General features: G+C 31.6%; 1 protein-coding gene across 9 annotated transcripts in view; it reads right to left on the reverse strand.

Moving 5' to 3' along the window:
• The window catches only part of LOC145252666 (cilia- and flagella-associated protein 337-like), a 482,634-nt gene that overhangs the window by 44,470 nt on the left and 412,574 nt on the right, over positions 1-25,590 (reverse strand). For 6 of the 9 annotated variants that reach the window (XM_080112445.1, XM_080112446.1, XM_080112443.1 and 3 more), the window contains 2 exons: positions 20,273-20,418; positions 7,552-7,740 (listed from right to left, as the gene is read on the reverse strand). In XM_080112445.1, coding sequence (XP_079968571.1) covers positions 7,552-7,740; positions 20,273-20,418 — 335 coding nt within the window. The remainder of the gene's footprint in view (positions 1-7,551; positions 7,741-20,272; positions 20,419-25,590) is intronic. The other 3 variants (XM_080112444.1, XM_080112447.1, XM_080112440.1) reach the window with 2 other exon arrangements.

A 25,590-nucleotide genomic window follows, 5' to 3' on the forward strand; every position in this document is an offset into this window, starting at 1 on the left:
TACATCTAAACAATATGATATAAATGCGGGAGTGCCCCACGGTTCTATCCTTGGACCTCTATTGTTCCTGATATTCATAAATGACCTCCCCGACAACATTGCCTCTGAGATGGCATTACACTGATGACACTACACTCTATGGCAGGCACGACAGGAAGACGAATGAACACATTTCTAAAGAAATGGCAGAAACACTAGAGGAAGACCTCCAATCTGTGGTGGAATGGGGACAAAAATGGATGGTCACGTTCAATACTGCCAAGACTAAACTAGTTTCATTCAATAATTACAAGAAACCCTCTCTACCACCTATGGTCAACGACTCTTTATCTGAGAGTACATCTTTCAAAGTCCTTGGCCTAACGTTCACAGGAAACATGAATTGGAACAATTACATTGAAGGCATTGCCAGGGCTGCTGCAAGAAAGGTGGGCTCTCTCTACCATGCTAGACAACTACTAACACCCGAAAGTATCCTGTACCTCTATAAGGCCACCATTCGCCCATGTATGGAGTATTGCTGTCACATTTGGGCTGGTGCATCTGCTACTAGTCTCTCACTCCTTGACAAGGTTCAAAAGAGAGTCGCAAACCTGATAGGCCCTGAACTGGCATCTAAGCTTCAGCCTCTGTCCCATCGACGAAATGTTGCATCCCTCTGCCTTTTCTACAAGTATTTTAATGGTGAATGCTCTGACGAACTGCAATCACTTGTGCCCCCACGACGTGACACCCTCGACAAACCCGACAGGCTACTAAATCCCACCGGCACACTGTAGAGATCCGTAGATGTAAAAGATCTTTTTACTCCAATAGTTTCTTCCCCAGAACCGCTAGACTTTGGAATTCCATTCAAGGTCCCTGCTTCCCCAACAGTACTGACGTGCAGAAGTTCAAGTGTAACGTGAACCGACATCTTGCTGGCCAAATCCCTACATAGTACCCCAGTAGTTGTTGCCCCTGATAGTAGCCCCCTACACCAAAGTGGCAATTTGCCTTGTTTGGGATGAAAATGTAATAAAAAAATCAAAAAAAATCAGAGTCCTTTTTCTGTAGGCTGTTTTTTAACCCAATATACTAGCAAAAGTACCCATCGTTGACTGAGTTAAAAAACAGCCTACAGAAAAAATTAATTTCTCGTACTATCGATAATACTGTTGGATTTGGTGTTATTAAATATTTCCACTAAAAATAATACAATATAAAAAAAAAATATTTCATGTGATGGCAACAATGATAACAATCCTCACAGAAATTTCATATGTAATATATTATTTTTCTGGTACGCCTGATGGTGTTTTAACATCAGCGTAAGGAATATATTTATTTTTCTTTTCTGAATTATAAAATCCTAAAAAAAATTTTATAAAATCCTGAAAAAAATTTTATAAAATCCTGAAAAAAAAAAAAAAAAAAAAATTGAAACAATTGAGATCCAGGATTACTAAGAAAAAAATAATTAAAAAGAAATGGAATTATTTTTAATAGGTACAAGCAACGATGGATGAAAAAATGGGAGACATAGTTTTGAAAGCCGGTTTATCATGATTTTTTTTGTGTAGGTTTCCGACTACTTTTTGATTATATTTGAAAGACTTAAAAAATGAATGCCGATGCTCAAAATGTAAACATTTTGAGCCCTCCCTTTACTTAAAAAAATCACCTAAAATCAGGAAATTAACCAATTCTAATGAAAATTTCAGTATTTATCAAATAATAATTATCACGGAATATAACGAACACATTATTTTTACTTATATCTAAGTGGAAATTATTATTTTGTTTAAAAGAATACCTTTACTACTAAAGTTATGGTTTTCAGTAGTTAAAAAATGCATGAATTTATTTTTATTTTATTTTTTTTTTACATGGTAGTCACCACTTATCAAGACCTGGAAGCCACTCGGGGATAAGGGTTATTGCGTGTACAGTAATCAATGGGATAATATAATAGTAATCGTTAGTAATGGAGATTTGATAAAGTGTCTTACTGAAGGGGGCGGTTTATCAGGAATTTGTTTATGTTGGACTTGAAGACATCCAAGTTGTAGTAAGGTGGGAAACAGGCAAACGGAAGAGAGTTCCACAGTCGTGCACTTCCGAGAAAGAAGTTTTGTTCATGGAATCTACGCTTTGATTTAGACACAGATAAAGAGTGGGGAAAATTATTGACAGTGGTTTCAGCTAGATGGGCATTTTTCGTGAAAGATTGACAAGGGGGAACTAGAAATTGGAGCTCAGCCAAGCACTTGCCATGGAAATAACGATAAAACAACGACAGGCTCACAACGTCTCTTCTGTGGGAGAGAGGTTGCAGGGAAGAGAAAAGGGAATCCCCCACTAAGCCATGAAGTCTATTTTGTACTCTATCAAGGCAGGATAAGCTGTTTTTAGCAGCTCCTGCCCAGATGTGGCAGCAGTATTCCATCCTTGGACGTACTTGGCTTTTATATAGATAGAGAATTGCATCAGTAGTGAGATATCTTCTGGAGCGGTAGAAGGATCCTACCATTTTTCCAATGACCTTGGCAACAGACTTGATGTATGTGTTCCATTTCAGATCAAGAGAAAAGGTCAAGCCCAGAAGCTTGTCAAAACATGGACCCCCCCACCAAGACGAGAGCCAGCCATTTTAATTGATGCTAGATGGGGATCAGAGCGTTGATGATATAAAGATAGAAGTTTGGTTTTAGATGCATTAAAAGTAACCAGACACCTCATCCCCCACTGTACCATGCACTCAAGATCAGAGGAGAGAGAATCAGAGAGAACTTTGTCATTTACAGCCTTTGATGTGTTGCCATAGATGATCGTGTCATCAGCATAGATATCAACAAATGATTTAAGTAAGTGTTTTGGGAGATCATTGATGTAGATCAGGAAAAGATTTGGGCCCAGGATGGACCTCTGAGGAACTCCAGCATTAATACTGCGGGCTTCTGATTTCTGCCCATCAACCACTACTCTTATGAGCCTATCAGAGAGAAACGATTTTATAATTGAGAAAACATTTCCAGTTATACTGTAGCTGGAAATCTTGTGAAGTAGGCCTTTATGCCATACCTTATCGTTTATGTATATTGATATTTCAAGAGCAATTGATATTTCAAGAGCAATTGTCACTAATCCTATGAGATATAACCGTTAGCACATCAGAACGGAAACCATATTGCATGTCACTAAGAAGGTTATTTCTGCTAAGGGGGTTGACTACTTCTTTATTTAATATAGATTCCAGCAACTTACTCATGACACACAGGAAACTTATTGGTCTGTACTGAGAGGGGAATGACTTATCACCCGAATTCTTAAATACAGGGTATACTGATGAGGTTTTCCAGGGTGTTGAGGTAGCTGCAAAGTTCTTGGCAAATAGTTCGGCTTTGTCTGATGGTGACGAGATGACCTCAGGTCCATTGATGATGGTTGGGATAGAACGCACACTTCTGTTCAGGATTCTGTTTGCGATTTGCCAAAACTGGTTGGAACCAAGCCAAGCCAACTCAGCTACTTTGGATTTAACAGACTGAGCATATAGCTCTGTTGCATGTTTTATTACTCTTTTACAGTGGTTGCTGGCAGTCCTGAAAGCAGCTTTAGTCTCAGTACATCTATTACATTGGTAGCTATGGAAAAAGTTATTTCTGTGCGCAATGGCAACAGCACATTCTGGGGAGAACCATGGCTGGCTGTTAGGTTTTTGTTGGAAATTTTTGGATGGTATGAATCGGTTTATGCCTACAATTATCCATTCGGTCAGGTCTGATACTATAGAGGGCACATCCTTTTTAAACATGAAATGCACAGGTAGATCAGATATAAATGTGCGGAAGCTCTCCCAGTCATCCATAGAGTATTGATATACAGTGCGGTGGAGAGGTACGTCTTATTACATTTCATTTTTATCTTAACTGATACAACCGAGTGGTCGGAAGATCACAGAGGAGATTGAATGGAACATGAACATAGTTCAGAGGAAAGTGTGAGAAAAAGGTCTAGAAGGCTTGCATACTGACCGGTAGTATCGGGTACATGTGGACAATCTGAGTGAGGACATAGGCAATGGCGAAATCATGACAGAACCTCCCCTCATCATCTGTCTTGTTTGAGTTGGTCAGCCATTCCACATTGTGAACATTGAAGTCACCACAAATGTGAATGTTAGCCGAAGAATGAGCAGACAGGATATAGTGAATTTTTTCAGATAGGATGAGCAGACAGGATTTTTGCTTTTTTATAAAAATAAAGCATCGTAAAGTGTAACAATTACCAAAAAAATTGCATGAACATTACAAAAAAAAAAGGCCCCAAAGTCTGTATTAATGAATTCGATATAAATTGAAGAAAAATGAATTTCTCAAACTACCGATATTATCATTGAATTAAGCATTGTTTATTTAATATTTTCACACAAAAAATTATAATTGCAAAAATTATTTCTACTTTTTTTTTTTTGATTACAAGTTTGGCATAATTTTTATATGCAAGATTCCTTGCATATAAAAATTACATATATTCCTTGCTTGAATGAATGTTAAACTTTCAGTGTAACATAATCTGGAAAAATAAAATAAAATAAGCAGGAACATAGAAAAATAATTGCATTAAAAATTGGTAGAAATTAGACAAACCTTCACGATAGGAATGTACGGAAACACGTCTGGGAGAAAAAAAAGAAAAGAAAAACAGCACCCCCTACCTCCTATTGAACTACCTGAAGTCATTTTCAGACAGCATTTCGACTGTCTGAAATTTTGGGCTCTCGTATAATCCATTAGACGAAGACTTTGTTTTCTTTCGGTTAAATGAAGTGAGAATCTCTCGATTTTGAGAGCTAATTAAGCTGGGTTTTTTTTTAAACAAACAAAGCGCTTTTTTAATTTAATTCAATATCTTAGGACATACTAATTATCTTTGAAATAGACCCAGAAAACTAATATTTATCTTTCTAAAGGATTTTTACAATAAATTAGCTTCGAAATTATCTGAATTAATGAGCTAGCCATGAAAACTTTTTTTTTTTCAGGTGTAGAAATATTTTTTTCCTTTTGGAAATTAACTTTTCAACTACAATCAAAAACTAGTCGGAGAAGTAAAAAAAAAAAAATGATAAACCGGTTTTCAAATCTACATCCCCCTATTTTTTCGGCTATTTTTGCTCGTAAAGTAATTTCCAAAAGGAAAAAAAACTATTTGTACCCCTGAAAAAAATCTTATAATGAAAAATGTTTTCACGACATTCGGAAGCTAAATTCAGCTAAATTTTGAAGCTAAACAAATTAATTGTAAAAATTCTTTGAATGATAAATATTAGTTTTCAACTTTTCTGGACTATTTCAAAGATAATTAGTAAAGTCCTAAGATATTGAATTAAATAATACATAATAATAAAAAAAACACACAGACGTTGTTTGTATAAAATATGGCTTAATTAGCCCCCAAAAGCGAGAAATTCTAGTGTAAATGAACTGGACAAAGTGCGTCAGTGTGAATCTCAGAAATCAAAAGGCTGTCTGAAAATTATGTCAGGTAGTTAGAGGAAGGAAGGGAGTGCTGGTTTTCTTTTTTTCCTTTAAAAAATACAAAGAATGAAACTTTTTAATAAAACAAGGATAAAACTTTTAAAGCTGTGGCGACTTTTTTTTTTTACTGTGATAAAGTTTTTACTGTGATAAAGTTTTTACTGTGATAAAGTTTTTACTGTGATAAAGAGGAATTGTAATTTTTATTAAATAAAACTGCGATTTATTATTTATGTTGAAAACTAGATGTTGGTATTGTTAATATTATAAGCTTTGTCCAGTAAAAAAATAAAAGCCCTTTTTTTTAAAAAAATATTTTCATCCTTGTTTTCGAATAAATTTTTGAAAAAATTATAAACTATAAACATATAAATATAAATAACTAAATATATAAATTATAAATAACGATACCAGCATCTAGTTTTTAACTACATTATAAAGGATAAAAATACGACGATAGTTGCAGAGGAATTGTAATTTTTATCAAATAAAACTGCGATTTATTATTTATGTTGAAAACTAGATGTTGGTATTGTTAATATTATAAGCTTTGTTCAGTAAAAAAAAAAAAAAAAGCCCTTTTTTTTAAAAAATTTTTTCATCCTTGTTTTCGAATAAATTTTTGAAAAAATTATAAACTATAAACATATAAAATAAAAAAATTATAAACTATAAACATATAAAATAAAAAAATTATAAACTATAAACATATAAAATAAAAAAATTATAAACTATAAACATATAAAATAAAAAATTATAAACTATAAACATATAAAATATAAAAAATTATAAACTATAAACATATAAAATATAAAAAATTATAAACTATAAACATATAAAATATAAAAAATTATAAACTATAAACATATAAAATATAAAAATTATAAACTATAAACATATAAAATAAAAAAAATTATAAACTATAAACATATAAAATAAAAAAATTATAAACTATAAACATATAAAATAAAAAATTATAAACTATAAACATATAAAATAAAAAATTATAAACTATAAACATATAAAATATAAAAAATTATAAACTATAAACATATAAAATATAAAAAATTATAAACTATAAACATATAAAATAAAAAAATTATAAACTATAAACATATAAAATAAAAAAATTATAAACTATAAACATATAAAATAAAAAATTATAAACTATAAACATATAAAATATAAAAAATTATAAACTTTAAACATATAAAATAAAAAATTATAAACTATAAACATATAAAATAAAAAAATTATAAACTATAAACATATAAAATATAAAAAATTATAAACTATAAACATATAAAATATAAAAAATTATAAACTATAAACATATAAAATAAAAAAATTATAAACTATAAACATATAAAATATAAAAAATTATAAACTATAAACATATAAAATATAAGAAATTATAATTCCCTCATGTCACATTTTCGCTAGGTTAAAAGCTAATTTTTTAAAACGCCTTATCATAACATTTACTTTTTAAAAAAGTAGTCGCAAAAAATGTAGAAAAAAGTTGCCGCAGCTTTTTATGTTTTAAATGTTTTCATCTAATGAAAATATTGTTGGTTCGTTGGTAAATTATGAGATGAAAACAGAAACGATTCTCTCAAAAGTCGTGTAAAAACTACATTTTGTATTATTAATGTTATCAACTTTGTTACATAAAAAATTGTCGCAGCTTTCATTTTTTATGTTTTGATTCAATAAAAAGTAATGTTATTTGAACGTCCTAGATGAAAAAATGAACGGATCTCTTAAGTCCAAGAGAGTTGTCGCCCTCAGTACAATTACAAATTGTAAAGCAGCGCCCATTTCTCTAGTTTATATGGGTAAAATAAATTAACTTTTTACTCAAAATGACTGTTTGTGTAATAATGGTAAAGATAAGAAACATTTTTGAACGCCTTATTTTTCTCATGTCACCCGCAAACATTACCCAAAACCATGTCCCATATCAGTTTTGCTATTGAATTGCGCGTACCTATAGACCTATAGAATATAAGAGATTAAAATGTCTTACGCGTTGGTTTTCAGTGGAATCGAAGCAAAAATGTACTTTTTGTTGTTCTTCATTTTCCTTTTCCTCTTCTTCTTTCCCCTCTTTTTCCTCCTCTACTTCCTCTTCCTCCTCAGCAGTCCGGTTTTGCTGAAATGTACTTATTTGCAGAAACGTGTGCGGTGGAGTTGACTTTACAGATGGACCTGACTGCTTAAAGGTAACACAAGCACTCATTAATATTATTTTTCAAAAAAATTAGTTTCAATGTTCAAAATCATATCCTTTACAAAAATAGAGAAAACCTTTAATTAAATGTTTTACGTTACCCCTTAAAGTTCTACATAGTTCAACTGATAAAGTTCTATGTGAAACGGTTTATAAAGTTCTATGTGGCCTGCCCATAAAGATCTACATGGCCCGGTTTATATAAAGTTTTATGTCACTCAGTTAAGTTATATGCGACTTACTCATAAAGTTAAATGTGGAGCGGCTTATAAAGGTCTATATGGCTCGGTTTATCAAGTTCTATTTGACCTCCTCATAAAATTCTATGAGGGTCGTTCCAAATGCTTCATCTTTTTTAAGTAAAAAAACTAAAATATTGAAGATATATGAAGACGTGAGTGGTACCATTAAAATGAGCAACCTTTTGTGCTCCAGAATTTATTTTTGTACATAATGACCATCATTCTCAATACACTTTTGTCAGATTCTTTTGATGCCTTCGAAAAGTCTGGAATGCGCATCTTTGTCGCCACTCTGAAATCGCCGAACCTTAATGTGCTGGAATTACCTTCATGCACCGGCTTCGTAAACATTGAACAGGCGCCAGTGAATGTTGATCGCTTGAATTTGTCTGCATGGAAAATTTCACTAACTCATTTTTGCTTCTGACGCAAATCCATGACAAGAATTGCTTGACGAAGTGCGTCAGTGTGAATCTCAGAAATCAAAAGGCTGTCAGGTAGTTAGAGGGAGAAAGGGAGTGCTGGTTTTCTTTTTTTTTCCTTTAAAAAATACAAAGCATGATATATATATATATATATATATATATATATATATATATATATATATATATATAACTTGAGTTCTTTCAGCCATAATCGAAACCGAAATCAAAGTGTATAAAGAATTCTTAGTAAAATTATTTATGACAAGAAATAGAAGTACATAATAATTAAACGACCCGGATGTAAGCGTGACACACAGAATAATACACACACTATCGATAATATATATAGATTGTTATAAAATAATGCACACATATGATTTAATTGCTAAATATCGAATTTGTTATTGCCCCCCCCCACCCCGACAAAAGGAGGGTGGACCTGTCTGTTCGTCCGTTCATCTGTCCGCACTTTTCTCAATAACTACGTTTTGGAATGTTTTTGAAATTTTGCACAAACATTAAACATGATATGAGTAAAAAAGTAACAGAACGGATTTTCCGGGACCCCCCCCCCACCCCCTAGGAGTGCCTTTCGGGTTAAAATGGCTAAAATTGACACTTTTGTTCTTATTAAAAAAAAAAAAATGATGTTTTGGATTTTTATAAAACGTTCTGAAAAATTGTAACTAACTGATTTCTATATAATTTTGTTTGTCTATACTTCGCGATAATTCTTGGGTGTGCCCCAGGGTTTCTTTCAGGGCCAATAAAAACACTCCATTTTTGGGACTATTTCACTGTATTTGTCCAAAATTTTCTGTGTATGTCTATGTCTATTGTTGCATGGTGCTCAACTCAAATTTAAATGGGGACTTTTGGGGCTAAATGGGGGGGGGAGTAAATTATGATGGGCTTAGTCATTTCTTTTTTTGCATGGTGCAGAACTCAAATTTATATATGTTAAGGCCTAAAACTCCACTGTTTGTTCATTTTTACCAGAATTTGACGTCCCCTGGGGACTTTTGGGGCTAAATGGGAGGAGGCAAATGCTGAACTTAGTAATTTTTATGCCTCGTTCACTGCGCACTCACGGGGGACCATGCATGCTTCACTTCGCAATTGAAATTAGATTCTCTGAATTAATCTAAACTATATCAAGTTAATTCATATTATCATAATGTCTACCAATCTTAGTTGATATCGTTTTCATAGTTCTGCTGATAAAGAGTTACATGTAACCTTCTCATGATATTTTCGGTGTCGGCTTTGTTCGGTAAAAATAGGCACTAATATAACAGACATGTCTTTTATTTCTAGCATTTCCTCAGAAAATACGAAATATCTTATATTGTTTATGAATAAGTTACCAATGAAAGATTGTACGTAAAAACATTTTATTCATATTTAACATTCGACATCAATAGTGTACTTTATGTCATGAAAAATAGCGGTGATAATAAACATCGAATTTTTATGGTTTTCCTTGCGCTGAAAATAAGAAACTGTTTGTATTTTAGGTTTAATTAGTAAAGTGTTGTAGTTGTTACAAGGAATTCAATGTTTTGTTTCGATTAATGTTGAATCGCATTTGCCGATCTGATTTGTTGATTTGTTATTTATGTGTTATTTATTTTCTGAATTTTCATGTATAATAAGAATTTAACAAATGAAAACAAATATTATTGATTTATTTATTGCATCTTTCTTAATTGTTGTTTCACTTCGGGGCCCATGGCGCAATGGATAGAGACGTTTAATCTCTACGGTTCCAGGTGAAAATTGTCTGAAGATAGCGGTTTCAATCCTACCCAAAGTCGACCAGAGGTTTACTTGACCAAAACGTAGTGAGACGACAACAACTATGGGAGGCAGTAATTTCTGAGAATACAGTTAGTAGATTCAGAGTCCCTAACCTGTCGCGGTTACCACCTGACGAATGCCAGAGGAATAGTTGGCCGAAACGTTGTGAAACAACTACTAAGAAAGATGAGGATAATAGTCCGCAATAAGTAAATTAATGAATAATACTCATCTCAATAATGAATTCTAATTAAAATAATGTATAAACAAATATTATGTTACAATGATTTTGATTTCTGGTGAGAGTAGATATTTGTTTGCTGTCCACCACAACAAAGTGTGACATAAGGTCGGAAGGTGGAATGAGGCAAGCTCCCCTAAAATTGCTGTCATTCAATAAGGCGCAAATAAAAAGTTTGGCTAAAACAAGTGAAAACTGATATATCCAAATGGAACTGTTTTTGACTTTAAAGAAAATGGCCGACTATATTATTTTAAAAGTATGGTTCCCTCAAAAACTGCCTGTCACGACTTGGAAACCTGGTATAAAATTCTGGGATACTGCAATGCAGCTGATATTAAAAAGTTACCAAATGTAGTCGAAGGTATTAAAATAATACCTTCAGACGATCTCCCAAACTGTGACGTTTGTGCACAGGGAAAAATTGCGAAATATATAAGTAAAATACCAGACAAAAAGGTCTCGAAAATTCTCTCACTTGTGACTTGGCAGGCCGGATAAGCCCGACGAGAAGAGATAATCTAACGAATTTTGTTGACGATTATACAGGTTATGCGCCCAGTCATCGCCTTTGCTTTGACGGATCGGAATCTAAATTCGACTTATGGCAGGTGAAATTTCTGGGGCACAAAAGCTACACAAAGTTATTCAATCTCCACCAGAGAATCCCAACGACCCTGAATTTATCGAAAGGAACGCAATTGTTTTTGCAGAATTGATTCACTGCTTAGACGATAGAAGTCTGTCTCTGATTATAAGAGAAGCCTTCGATGATGGACGTAAAGCATTGAACATATTAAGAGAATATTATTTATCAAAAGGGAAACCGAAAATTATATCTCTATAGACAGAACTAATGTCTCTAAAACGTATGGAAGGCGAGACGATTACTGACTATATTATAAGGGGTTAAATAAAAAAAAAACTTTACTCTGAGACAAATACAGCTGACATTTTTACTAAACCTTTAAAAAAGATCAAATTAAAACATTTTTCGCTGAAAATTTTGGAATTTAAGACCGAATATATCTACTTTCAGAAACCCAAAATGAGAAGTCATTTTTGTCTTCCTCACAACGAACTAAGCTATCTAACAGAATGTTTCGAGATTTTGTTTGACAAGAAAAAAAGAAAAGAAAAATGTGTATATCTGTATATATTTGAAAAGTGTGTATATTATTATATTAGAAAAATGTGTACATCTGTATGTATAAGTATATGAATTTGAAAAGTGTGTATATCTGTATGTATATGCATATATTAGAAAAATGTGTATATCTGTATATATATGCATATATTTGAAAAGTGTGTATATCTGTATGTATATGTATATATTTGAACAGTGTGTATATCTGTATGTATACGTATATGAATTTGAAAAGAGTGTATATCTGTATGTATATGTATATATTTTAAAAATGTGTATATCTGTATGTATATATATATATATTAGACAAGTGTGTATATCTCTATGTATATGTATATATTTGAAAAGTGTGTGTATCTGTATATATATGTATGTATTTTAAAATGTGTATATCTGTATATATGCATATATTTAAAAAATGTGTATATCTGTATGTATATGTATATATTTGAAAAATGTGTATATCTGTATGCATATGCCTATATTTTAAAAATGTGTGCATCTGTAGGTATATGCATATATTTTAACAATATGTATATCTGTATGTATATATATATATATTTGAAAAGTGTGTATATCTGTATGTACATTATTATATTTGAAAAATGTGTGTATCTGTGTGTATACATTTATGAATTTGAAAAGTTTGTATATCTGTATGTATATGTATATATTTGAAAAGTGTGTATATTTGTATTGATATGTATATATTTGAAAAGTGTGTATATTTCTAGGGATATGTATATATTTAAAAAGTGTGTATATTTGTATGTATATGTATATATTTGAAAAATGTGTATATCTGCATGCATATGCATACATTTGAAAAGTGTGTATATCCGTATGTATATGCATATATTTGAAAAATGTGTATATCTGTATGTATATGTATATATTTGAAAAGTGTGTATATCTGTATGTATATGTATATATTTTAAAAATGTGTATATCTGTATGTATATGAATATATATTAATATATATATATTAGTATGTATATGTATATATTTGAACAGTGTGTATATCTGTATGTATACGTATATGAATTTGAAAAGGGCGTATCTCTGTATGTATATGAATATATAGTAAAAATGTGTATATCTGTATGTACATGCATATATTTGAAAAGTGTGTATATCAGTATGTATATGCATATATTTAAAAAGTGTGTATATCTGTATGTATATGTATATATTCGAAAAATGTGTTTATCTGCATGTATACGTATATCAATGTGTATATCTGTATGAATATGTATATATTTGAAAAATGTGTATATCTGTATGTATACGTATATGAATTTAAAAAGTGTGTACATCTGTATGTATATGTATGTATTTGAAAAATGTGTATATCTGTATGTATACGTATATGAATTTGAAAAGTGTGTATATCTGTATATGTATATATTTGAAAAATGTGAATATCTGTATGTATAAATATATGAATTTGAAAAGTGTGTATATCTGTATGTATATGTATATATTTTAAAAATGTGTATATCTGTATGTATATGTATATATTCGAAAAGTGTGTATATCTGTATGTATATGAATATATTTGAAAAGTGTATATATCTATGTATATGCATATATTCGAAAAGTGTGTATATCCGTATGGATATGTACATATTTGAAAAGTGTGTATATTTTTATTTATATGTATATATTTTTAAAGTGTGTATACCTGTAGGTATATGCATATATTTTTAAATGTGTATATCTGCATGCATATGCATATATTTGAAAAGTGTGTATATCTGTATGTATATGCATATATTCGAAAAGTGTGTATATCTGTATGCATATGCATATATTTGAAAATTGTGTATATCCGTATGGATATGTACATATTTTAAAAGTGTGTATACTTTTATTTATATTTATATATTTTTAAAGTGTGTATATCTGTAGGTATATGCATATTTTTTTAAATGTGTATATCTGCATGCATATGCATATATTTGAAAAGTGTGTATATCTGTATGTATATGCGTATATTTGAAAAATGTGTATATCTATATGTATATGTATATATTTGAAAAGTGTGTATATCTGCATGTATGAGCATATATTTGAAAAGTGTGTATATCTGTATGTATATGTATATATTTTAAAGATGTGTATATCTGTATGCATATGTATATATTTGAAATGTGTGTATATATGTAAGTATATTCATATATTGGAAAAGTGTGTATATCTGTATGTATATGCATATATTTTAAAAATGTGTATATCTGTATGTATATGCATATATTTGAAAAGTGTGTATATCTGTATGTATATGTATATATTTAAAAAGTGGGTATATTTTTATTTATATGTATATATTTGAAAATTGTGTATATCTGTATGTATCTGCATATATTTTTAAATGTGTATATCTGCATGCATATGCATATATTTGAAAAGTTTGTATAACTGTATGTATATGCATATATTTGAAAAATGTGTATATCTGTATATATATGTATATATTTTAAAAACGTATATAATTGTAAGTATATGTATATATTTGAAATATGTGTATATCTGTATGTGTATGCATATATGTGAAAAGTGTGTATATCTGTATGTATATGCATATATTTTTAAAAAGTGGAGAACTGTATATATATGCATATATTTGGAAAATGTGTATATCTGTATGTATATGTATATGAATTTGAAAAGTGTATATTTGTATGTAGATGTATATATTTGAAAAGTGTGTAAATCTGTATGTATATGTATGTATTTAAAAACCTGTATATCTGTATGTATATGCATATATTTTAAAAATGTGTATATCTGTATATATGTATATATTTGAAAGATGTGTATATCTGTATGTATTAGTATATGAATTTGAAAAGTGTGTATATCTGTATGTATATGTACATATTTTAAAAATGTGTATATCTGTATGTATATGCACACATTTTAAAAATGTGTATATCTGTATGTATATTTATATATTTGAAAAGTGTGTATATCTGTATGTATATTTATATATTTGAAAAGTGTGTATATCTGTATGTATATGCATATATTTGAAAAGTTTGTATATATGTATGTATATGTATATATTTGAAAAGTTTGTATATCTGTATGTATAGTTATATATTTGAAAAGTTTGTATATCTGTATGTATATGTATATATTTGAAAAGTGTGTATATTTGTATGTATATGTATATATTTGAAAATTGTGTATATTTGTATGTATATGCATATATTGTAAAAGTCTGTATATCTGTATGTATGTATATATATATTTGAAAAATGTGTATATCTGCATGCATTTGTATATATTTAAAAAGTGTGTATATCTGTATGTATATGTATATATTTGAAAAATGTGTATATCTGTATGTATTTGTATATATTTAAATAGTTTGTATATCTGTATGCATATGCATATATATTAAAAATGTGTATATCTGTATGCATATGCATATATTTGAAACATGTGTATATCTGTATGTATATATTTGGAAAGTGTGTATATCTGTATGTATATGCATATATTTTAAAATGTGTATATCTCTATGTATATGCATATATTTGAAAAGTGTGTATATCTGTATGTATATGCATATATATGGAGATTGTATATATCTATATGTATATGTATGTATTTTAAAAATGGGTATATCTGTATGTATATGCATATATTTGAAAATTGTGTATATCTCTATGTTTATGCATATATTTGAAAAGTGTGTATACCTATGTATAGGCATATATTTTAAAAATGTGTATATCTGTATATATATGCATATATTTGAAAAATGTGTATATCTGTATATACATGCATATATTCGAAAAGTGCGTATATCTGCATGCATATGCATATATTTTAAAATTGTGTATATCTGTATGTATATGTATATATTTGAAAAGTGTGTATATTTGTATGTATATGTATATATTTGAATGTGTGTATATCTGTATGTATATGTATATATTTTTAAATGTGTATATCTGCATGCATATGCATATATTTGAAAAGTGTGTATATCTGTATGTATATGCATATATTTGAAAAGTGTGTATATCAGTATGTATATGTAAATATTGTAAAAGTGTGTATATCTATGCATATGCATATATTTTAAAAATGTGTATTTCTGTATGTACATACATATATTTGAAAAATGTGTATATCTGTATGTACATGTAAATATTGTAAAAGTGTGTATATCTATGCATATGCATATATTTTAAAAATGTGTATTTCTGTATGTACATACATATATTTGAAAAGTGTGTATATCAGTATGTATATGCATATATTTGCAAAATGTGTATATCTGTATGTACATGTAAATATTGTAAAAGTGTGTATATCTATGCATATGCATATATTTTAAAAATGTGTATTTCTGTATGTACATACATATATTTGAAAAATGTGTATATCTGTATGTATATGCATGTATTTGAAAAGGGGGTATATCAGTATGTATATGCATATATTTTTAAAATGTGTATATCTGTACGTATATGCATATATTTGAAAAGTGTGTATATCTGTATGTACATGTATATATTTGATAACTCTGTATATCTATGTATATGCATATATTTTAAAAATGTGCATATCTGTATGTACATGCATATATTTGAAAAATGTGTATATCTGCATGCATATGCATGTATTTGAAAAATGTGTATATCCGTATGTATATGTATATATTGAAAAAGTGTGTATATTTGTATGAGTATGCATATATTTTAAAAATGTATATATCTGTATGTATATGTATATATTTGAAAAGTGTGTATATTTGTATGTATATGTATATATTTGAAAAATGTGTATATCTGTATGTATATGTATATATTGAAAAAGTGTGTATATTTGTATGAGTATGCATATATTTTTAAAATGTGTATATCTGTATGTATATGTATATATTTGAAAAGTGTGTATATTTGTATGTATATGTATATATTTGAAAAATGTGTATATCTGTATGCATATGCATATATTTTTAAATGTGTATATCTTTATGTGTATGTATATATTTAAAAAGTGTGTATATCTGTATGTATATGTGTATATTTGAAAATTTTGTATATCTGTATGTATATGTATTTATTTGAAAAGTGTGTATATTTGTATGTGTATGCATATTTTTAAAAATTTTGTATATCTGTATTTATATTATTACATTTGAAAAATGTGTATATCTGTATGTATACGCATATATTTTAAAAGTGTGTATATCTGTATGTATATGCATATATTTGAACAGTGTGTATATCTGTATGTATATGTATGTATTGTAAAAATGTGTATATCTGCATGCATATGCATATATTTGAGAAGTGTGTATATTTGTATGGATATGTATATTTTTGAAAAGTGTGTATATTTGTATGTATATGCATATATTTGAAAGTGTGTACATATCTGTATGTATATGTATATATTTGAAAAGTGTGTATATCTGTATGTATATGTATATATTTTAAAAGTCTGTATATCTCTATGTATACGTATATGAATTTGATAAATTTGTATATCTGTATGTATATGCATTTATTTTAAAATGTGTATATCTGTATGTATATGTATATATTTGAAAAGTGTGTATATCTGTATGTATGTGCATATATTTGAAAAGTGTGTATATCTATGTACATGCATATATTTTTAAAATGTGTTTATCTGTATGTATATGCATATATTTTAAAAGTGTGTATATCTGTATGTACATGTATATATTTGAAAAGTGTCTATATCTGTATGTATATGCATATATTTTAAAAATGTGTATATCTGTATGTATATATATATATTAGAAAAGTGTGTATATCTCTATGTATATTCATATATTTTATAAATGTGTATATCTGTATGTATATGTATATATTTGAAAAGTGTGTATATCTGTATGCATATGTATATATTTTAAAAATGTGTATATATTCATGCATATTCTTATATTTTAAAAGTGTGTATATTTGTATGGATATATATACATTTGAAAAGTGTGTATATTTGTATGTATATATATATACTTTAAAAATATGTATATCTGCATGTATATGCATATATTTTAAAAGTGTGTATATTTGTATGTATATGTATATATTTGAAAAATGTGTATACCTGTATGTATCTGTATATATTTGAAAAGTGTGTATATTTGTATGTATATGTATATATTTTTAAAATATGCATATTTATATTTGAAAAGTGTGTATATCTTTATGTATATGCATATATTTGAAAAGGTGGTATATTTGTATGGATATACAGGGTGACCCCCCCCTAAAAAACGTGCCCTAATTCTAATTCGGCCCCGTTTCTTAGTGTTTTGCCTGAATGAAATGAAACTTTGGTCATAACATCAAAATACTAACATAAATATTTCAAAAAATGAAACTTTGGTCATAACATCAAAACACTAGGGTCTTTGGCCTTTTTTTCTCCGTTCTACAGCATATGTTCTAGATGGCCTCCATTCAGCTCCATGCATTTCTTGAAGCGCAGCACAAAGTTGTTCATGACGTTCTTACAGACCGAATTGGTAATGGCTCTCATCTCCTCTCTGATGGCTTCCTTGAGTTCCGTGATGGTTCTGGGTTTCCCTGCGTAGACTCTGTCCTTAAGATAGCCCCAAACAAAAAACATCTGGGGGGCTTAGGTCCGGGCTACGGGGTGCTCACTCAAAACCAGTCTTGAGACTGATCACTCGGCCTCCAAAGTTCTCTTTCAGCCAATCTTGGGACAGGTTTGAGGTGTGAGAATTTGCTCCGTCTTGCTGAAATCAGAACTTGCTCATGAGCGACGGGTAGATGGTTTGGAGCTCACTCTTGTAGGTTTTGAGGACCTCTACATACCGCTCCTTGGTGACTGTCACTGCTGCGCCAGATTCTTCGATGAAGATTGGTCCGATGATGCCTCTGGCCGAGATTGCAGCCCACACCGTGCACTTAAGAGAGTGCAGGGGTTTGGTGGCTTCTTCATTGGGTCTGGAAGACCCCCTGAAGACATTTGTCTTGGAGTTCGCCTTTCCATCAAGAGGGAAGTGGGCTTCATCTGAGGTCCAAAAGAGGTTAAGGAACCTTGGTGTCTCCTCGATCTTCTCGAGCATCTTGACTGCCATAGCCCTCCTCTGCTTCTTGTCTGAGGCTGTAAGGGTCTGCAGCGTCTGTATTCTGTATGGGTAAGCCCTGATATCGTTCACCAGAACTCTCCTGCAAGTCTTACGGGACATACCAAGGGACTGACTTCGCTTACGTATAGAGCGTTTCGGACTCTGCTGGAGAGACTCTCTCACGTTTTCGACCAGCTCGGCTGTTCGCTTCTCTCTGGCAGCGTTGAGGTTCTCCATGGTCCCATACTTCTCGAAGTGGTCTACCCAGTTCTGAATTCTGCTTTTGGATGGAGCCTTTTTACATTTGAATTGACACATGAAACTGTCCTGTCTTGTAGTAAAATTTAACACAGTGTATTCTTTGTACCAGCTCCCACTGGGGTCTTGGTGTACTCACGGTCGTTGATTCTGCCATGTCCTGTAAAATAAGGGCAATACGTGTATATATATATATTGGAGATATCACATAAAGTGTACACGGGGCTCGTTTTTTGGGTCACCCTGAAGTTGAAAAACATATATATTAGTATGCATTTGTGTCCGTAGATAAATATTTGAATAGTATTATCTGTATGTATTTGTTATATATATATTTAAAAAGTATGTATATCTGTATTTTTATATGTATTAAAAACAAAAAATCAAACAAACAAACAAAAAACGCAAAACAAACCCCAAAACCTTAAACAATGTGATTGAAAATGGCTTCTTTTTACACACATTATACCAGTATATTAATATGTTTGACCAATGAGAATAAAGACAAATTACAAAAATAAATAAAACAAAAGAAAAATAAAATAAAAAATAAGTATTTTTTTTATCTTATTTTATTTATTTATTTTTTACACTATCAAACCAAATTGAATTCGAAAGAAAATTTTCATTATATCAAAAAAGGGGCGTGTTAAAATGATTTTGATTTCTGGTGAGGGTATGACCCTAATGATTCCGACGATTTTACTTCTAACTTACGGTTAGGACAATCAACCAATCAGAAGGCTTTGTACTCGAATTTTGTATTCTATTCCGTTCGCTGTTAACACTCGAGATAGTGACTGCACTGATTCTTCATCAATTTGATTTACTGACACTATTTTTGTTCGAGTTAATGTTTTAAGATTTAACATATTATATACGTATTATACATATTACATAGACATTTAAAGAAATTGTTATTTGCAGCCGCGTTCTGATTTTGGATATCTATGTATAAAATAGCGCATTATCCCTTCCCTTTGATGTCAGATATAATTTAGGGAAGGCTAATTATGTTAAGATGAGATAAGAAAACACAAGTGATAAGACTTATATAAGTTGTTGGACATTGGAGAAAGGCGAAAAGCTATCAGGTATCTGGATGCACGGTAGAGCTTGATGAGAAAATGGAGAACTTCACATTTTGTACTGCTAATGTACGTCAGGGTCACCAAATCTGATTTTACTTTGCATGTTAATTTTATAGATGTTTAATATGTTTAATCGGTAACAGTTAATTAAATGCAATCTGTAGCAATAAACAAAAATTAAATTGAGCAAGCGCAAAGTGAAATAATTAGTTTCACTTACCGAACTGCCAGAGTTGCAATCCACGTGTTTAATTGACAGAGCAGAATTCAAACAGACTTGGGCTTCAATATTTTCATCTTTCTTTTGACTATTAAATTTAATTGGGATTTTAATGTGTGGAGAAGGTTTCATCTCGGATTTGGAATCTGACAACGAAGATAATTAAAAAGAAAGATGTTAGAAAATGTTTTTATTTGCCGTACAACAATAAACATTTTATCGAAAGCAGAGTGTGATCAATAAGTTGCCATACGACTCAATTGTTGATTATTCTTATGCATTGACTTTCATATAAAAGTGCATTCGTAAACATTTACTTTCAATTTACATAACTATCGAAATTTGGCAGCCACAGATGCGTTCATCTTTCAGTCAAGTAGAACATATGAAATAATCAAGACCCCCCCCCCATGAGAGATTAATTAAAATAGTATCACTGGAATTTGAAAGCAGAATATTACAATGTTTTCCTCATGGCTTCCACGTTGGCTGATAGAGACACTCATTAAGACTCTTAAAAACAGCAATTTTGAGGACCTAAAGATGGAATGTGGAATTGATAGATGCAAATATAAATAGGAGATGACTTTAAATAGCATTTCCGCTTACCCATCGAAATGGAAGGAATTAAAACGTTATCGCTCCAGACACAGATTGAGAGTAGATTGGTTAAAAAAAGAACGGGGCCCAACTAAAAATTTACATTATTTTATAATCCAATGAAACTTTCTCTGAAGGAATGGATAAAAAACAGAATCTTACAAACTTTTTCAGAAAGTCATTCACTGACAGTAATTCAATTGCTGTGAACAAAAGCAATACGGAAACACAAAGAAAATCTTAGGAGGCTTCATTTGAGATGTCGCTATCACATTTGCTCCTTTTCAGTTCCAGTTTCTGGTGAGTAGACGGATCGCTACCGACAACCAAAATAAAGTCCTTCTGATTAATATTTTCCTTTTTTCTTATAATTGAAATCTAAGAAGTTTAATTTTTGTTTTAAACAAATATTGAAACGAATTTGCTTTTCACAATGGTTTTAACATGTTATAATAATATTGTATTAATAATTTATTTTTAGGAAATAATTGTTTACAAATAATAATATATGTTATAATAAAATATATTTATCAAATAATCAATCGATATTTTATAAAATACGTTATGATAAAATTTATTAAGAATTGCTTAACAAATAATCGACCTATTTTTCTGATTTTATGTTATGATGAAAATTTGTTTTCATATAAGTATGTTTTTAACAAAAAGTAATTTACATAAAATTAGTCCTTACTTTGTTTTTTATTATTTTACAAATACTTGCCTTTTTCAAAATATTTTATTAAAAAAATCTGATAAAAACAAACCCAATTTCGTTGATTAATTGATATAAAAAAGCTCTTTACAAAATCGACAATTATATGTGGTAACCACATAGAGACACAGTGTTATATTTTCATTTGAATTGTTTTGTTCTTACTAATTAAAAAAAAAAACAGATATACAAATTCAGTTTCTTGCCACGTGATTTTGCACGTGTTCCTTTTTTTTTTTAAAGACTGAGTTCTTTCTCTCTTGCTTGAGTAGCTGTGAATTTCGTTCAATAAAGTCTTGGAAAGAGGTTTTGTTTTACGTCGTCATTTACTTACAACACTACAGTTTATTGAACAAAATTTTATTTCCCTCATGGAGAAGATCATTCGTCTGGACAAATTTGACGTATCTTCGACAGACCCTCAGGCTAGCAAGCTTTGGAGATTGTGGTATCGTAACTTTAATTACTATTTATCAACTATTGCTTCATTCAACCCTTATAAGCTTGAAGTTCTTTATTTAAACATCGGTCACATCATTGCTGACGTTATCGAGGGTTGTTCAGGATTTGAACATGCTGTTGAATTACTGAAAGGTGTTTACGACAAGTCTCCAAGCGTTATTCATGCTAGACATCTGCTTTCCACGCGTCTGCAACAAGAAAACGAGTCTGTCGACCAATATCTTCAGGTCTTGAATCGACTTGCCCCTGACTGTTACTTTAAAGACGTTACTCTACTACTTACCGGGATAAATCTGTCTGTGATGCAAAGAGGCTACTCAATGTGCTAGAGCTTTAGAACAAGCTCACTTTCGTGTTGAATCATACGTTTCCCTGATTGGAGCAACGCTGCTGCAGCTGCTGCTGCTGCTGCTACTACTACTATTAGAACTAACAATGTGTCTACTGATCCTGCCGAGGAGGCCACTATTACTAAAATTTCTGATTCTATTGATTCTCGTATCTCTGTACAATTTTCTGCTGCCCTTCCTGCTCATGGTAAGTATTACAACTGTGGAGGGAGACGTCACTATAAGGATGATCGCCGTCATTGCCCTGCCCGCGATAAGGTATGTTGAAACTGTGGTAAACTTGGCCATTTCTCCAAAGTTTGCGGTTCTACTATATCAACACCTTAACGTCCTACTTCTGCTATAAAGCCGTTTCACAAGTAAGTCGGATTCTACCTTTTTAGGCGACTACGTGTGAAAAGAAAGAAGAGGCTTGAAGTTTTGTTCCAAGTTCTGCAGAAGGGCAGGTCTGTAGAATCAGCAGAAAAGAAAGTCCTGTAAAGTCAGCAGACGAGCAAGCCCCAAAAAATCACACACACACTAAGGTACTCTTAAAGCTGCAGCAGTTCACCGATACGATCACACTGACGTCGATCCTAGAAAAGACACCCCCATGTTCCAAACACACTCCCTTTATCCTTCCGGCGTTCGTCCTCGGCCAATCAGCAGCCAAAGAACGGTCACGTGGGGCCCAGTGATGATCGCACAATCTACAAGATGAGGACGGCGCCATTTTGGAATTTCTCCCGGGTTTCGGCCATGCACGTACGCACACCGTAGGAGCGTTCCAAGGTAAGGCATGACGCGCAGACACGTGGGCGCTTCCTCCCTTCATTTTCTTCGACTCTACATGCTATTATAGTAACCCATGCTAAAGGTGGTGATAGACGATTAGTAGTTGATTTCTCCCAAACTATTAATCGTTTCACCTTAGTTGATGCATACCCTTTGCCTCGGATTGGGGATCCTATGAACCAAATAGCCCAATATCGTATATTTAGTACAATTGACTTATCCAAAGCGTACTACCAGATCGAAATTTGTCCCGAAGATCGGCCCTACACGGCCTTTCAAGCTGGAAATCGTTTGTACCAATTTAAACGAATACCCATGGGTGTCACTAATGGGGTTTCTGCTTTTCAACGGTTTATGAATTCTTTCATTTCTGACAACAAATTATCTGGAACTTTTCATATATAGATGATATTACTATTCACGGTAAAACTCAGGAGGAACATGATGTTAATTTGGAATGTTTTTTAAAGGCTGCCTCGACATTAGACCTCTTCAAAATTGACCTTTTTCTTCAAACATATGGAAACTGATATTATTCCCATTCTCCAAGGTCTAAATTAGCTAAATATACCAGTTATTGTGATCTTGGACCTTGGCTATGCCTGCCTCAAGAGCCATTTTATTTTATTGTTGACATTTTTCAAAAACGCTGCAAAATATGGGATATTATGTCCTTATTTTCATTGTAGCTTTCCAGAGGTTGATGCTATAGCATTGAAAGTGGTACCAAATGAAAGCTAATAAAATTTTCTTGCATATGGTAGTAAACACATGAACACCTGTGTAAATTTTAATTAATTTTAATGCACAAACATATATATATTTTATGCTTGGAAAGGATGCCATCATATAATACAAAACTTCATCTAAAAAATGTTACTCTTAATGCATGTATATAATTTATTATCACTAAGTATGTTTTATCTCTCCATTTCAGATTGTGAGTTAAAGCTGATTTGTTAAGATTTGTGAACTGCTGACAACATGCATCTGGAAGACAACTACGCTGTGGGAAAGTGGTCAGCGATACAAGTGAACGGGATGAACCAACTGAAAAGAGAAGAAAGGTGGCAACTCCTGCCACAAGGTCATTCAGTGATGTGTATCTCATTGGGCAACCCAGCTCCAGCACCAGGGGCGCTTAACTTCCTACTAATCGCCAGGTGTTCCAGTATTTCCTGCATTTGAGGAATGATAATCCCAACAGTGACAATAGGTCTTTAGCCCATGATACAGTGGATGTCGTTTTGCCATTCTGGTATATGGCAAGGATTAAAACACTAACTAGACCAAATGCAGTCAACCATTTCATGATCCTCCATGAAAAGTACAGGAAAATTGTTAAAAACAAGGGAAGAAATAACAAACCAGAGGAAGAGAAAGGAGCTAACTTTCTGAAGGACTTAGACAAGTTATTTGATATTGGAGCAAAGGATGTTGTGGAGGAGATAAGAAGCAACAGGCTGCTCACAAAGGAGACCAAGGAAGAGGACGTCAATTTCTACTTGGACCAACAGACCACTCGCCTGGCACACATGTCAGGTCATAATAAGGTGTTTGAGAAGAAGTCTAGAGAGAAAAGCTTCCGAGAAGAAAGAGAAGAGAGAATGTTAACATCAGTGACTGCTGCAGCAGCAGAAGTTGGGAAAATTTCAAGTGATGAAGACCCAGAGAACAGTCAAGGCTCTGGTACTAGTGAGGGTTCAGAATACACTGAGACAACACCAAGCTGTTCATCAAAACCAAGTACGATAACCTTACACTTTCCACACTCAGTTATGACCAGTGAAGAGATTTGTAGCACTGCAGATCAGTTGTCACTCTCTGACAACCAGACTACAGCCATGGTGTCTGCAGTGTTGAAGGTAGGATGCGCAGATCTTGATGACTTTGTTATATCAGCCTCTACTACAAGACGAAATAGGATAAACACTCGTCATAACTTGTGCCAAAGTTACATGAATAACTTCAAGGAAAGTCCGCCAGATTACTGCACACTACACTGGGATGGAAAACTTCTACGGGATGTTCTTGGTGAAAGATAATCAGTGGAAAGTCTTGCAGTGCTCGTCTCTGGTACTCCACAGTATGAAGAAGGGAAGCTGCTTGGTGTGTCCTTCATAGAAAGTTCCACAGGAATCCAACAGTGTAATGCTACATTGGAACTGATAGAAGCATGGGGTCTCACAGACAACATTGTAGGCTTGGTATTTGATACCACAGCAAGCAACAGTGGCATCAACAAGGGTGCAGCGAAGCTTATTGAAGAAAAACTAGGCAAAAAGGTATTCTACTTCGCTTGTCGCCATCACATATCAGAGGTAATAATTGGAAGTGTATGGGAGGCTGTGTTCAGCAAGGTCAAGTGTCCTGACAACCCAATGTTCAGCAATGTGAAAGAGAAGTGGGACAAGTTG

The sequence above is a fragment of the Euprymna scolopes genome, chromosome 29 (assembly GCF_053919585.1).
Source record: "Euprymna scolopes isolate OS-2025 chromosome 29, ASM5391958v1, whole genome shotgun sequence".
Taxonomy (NCBI): domain Eukaryota; kingdom Metazoa; phylum Mollusca; class Cephalopoda; order Sepiida; family Sepiolidae; genus Euprymna; species Euprymna scolopes.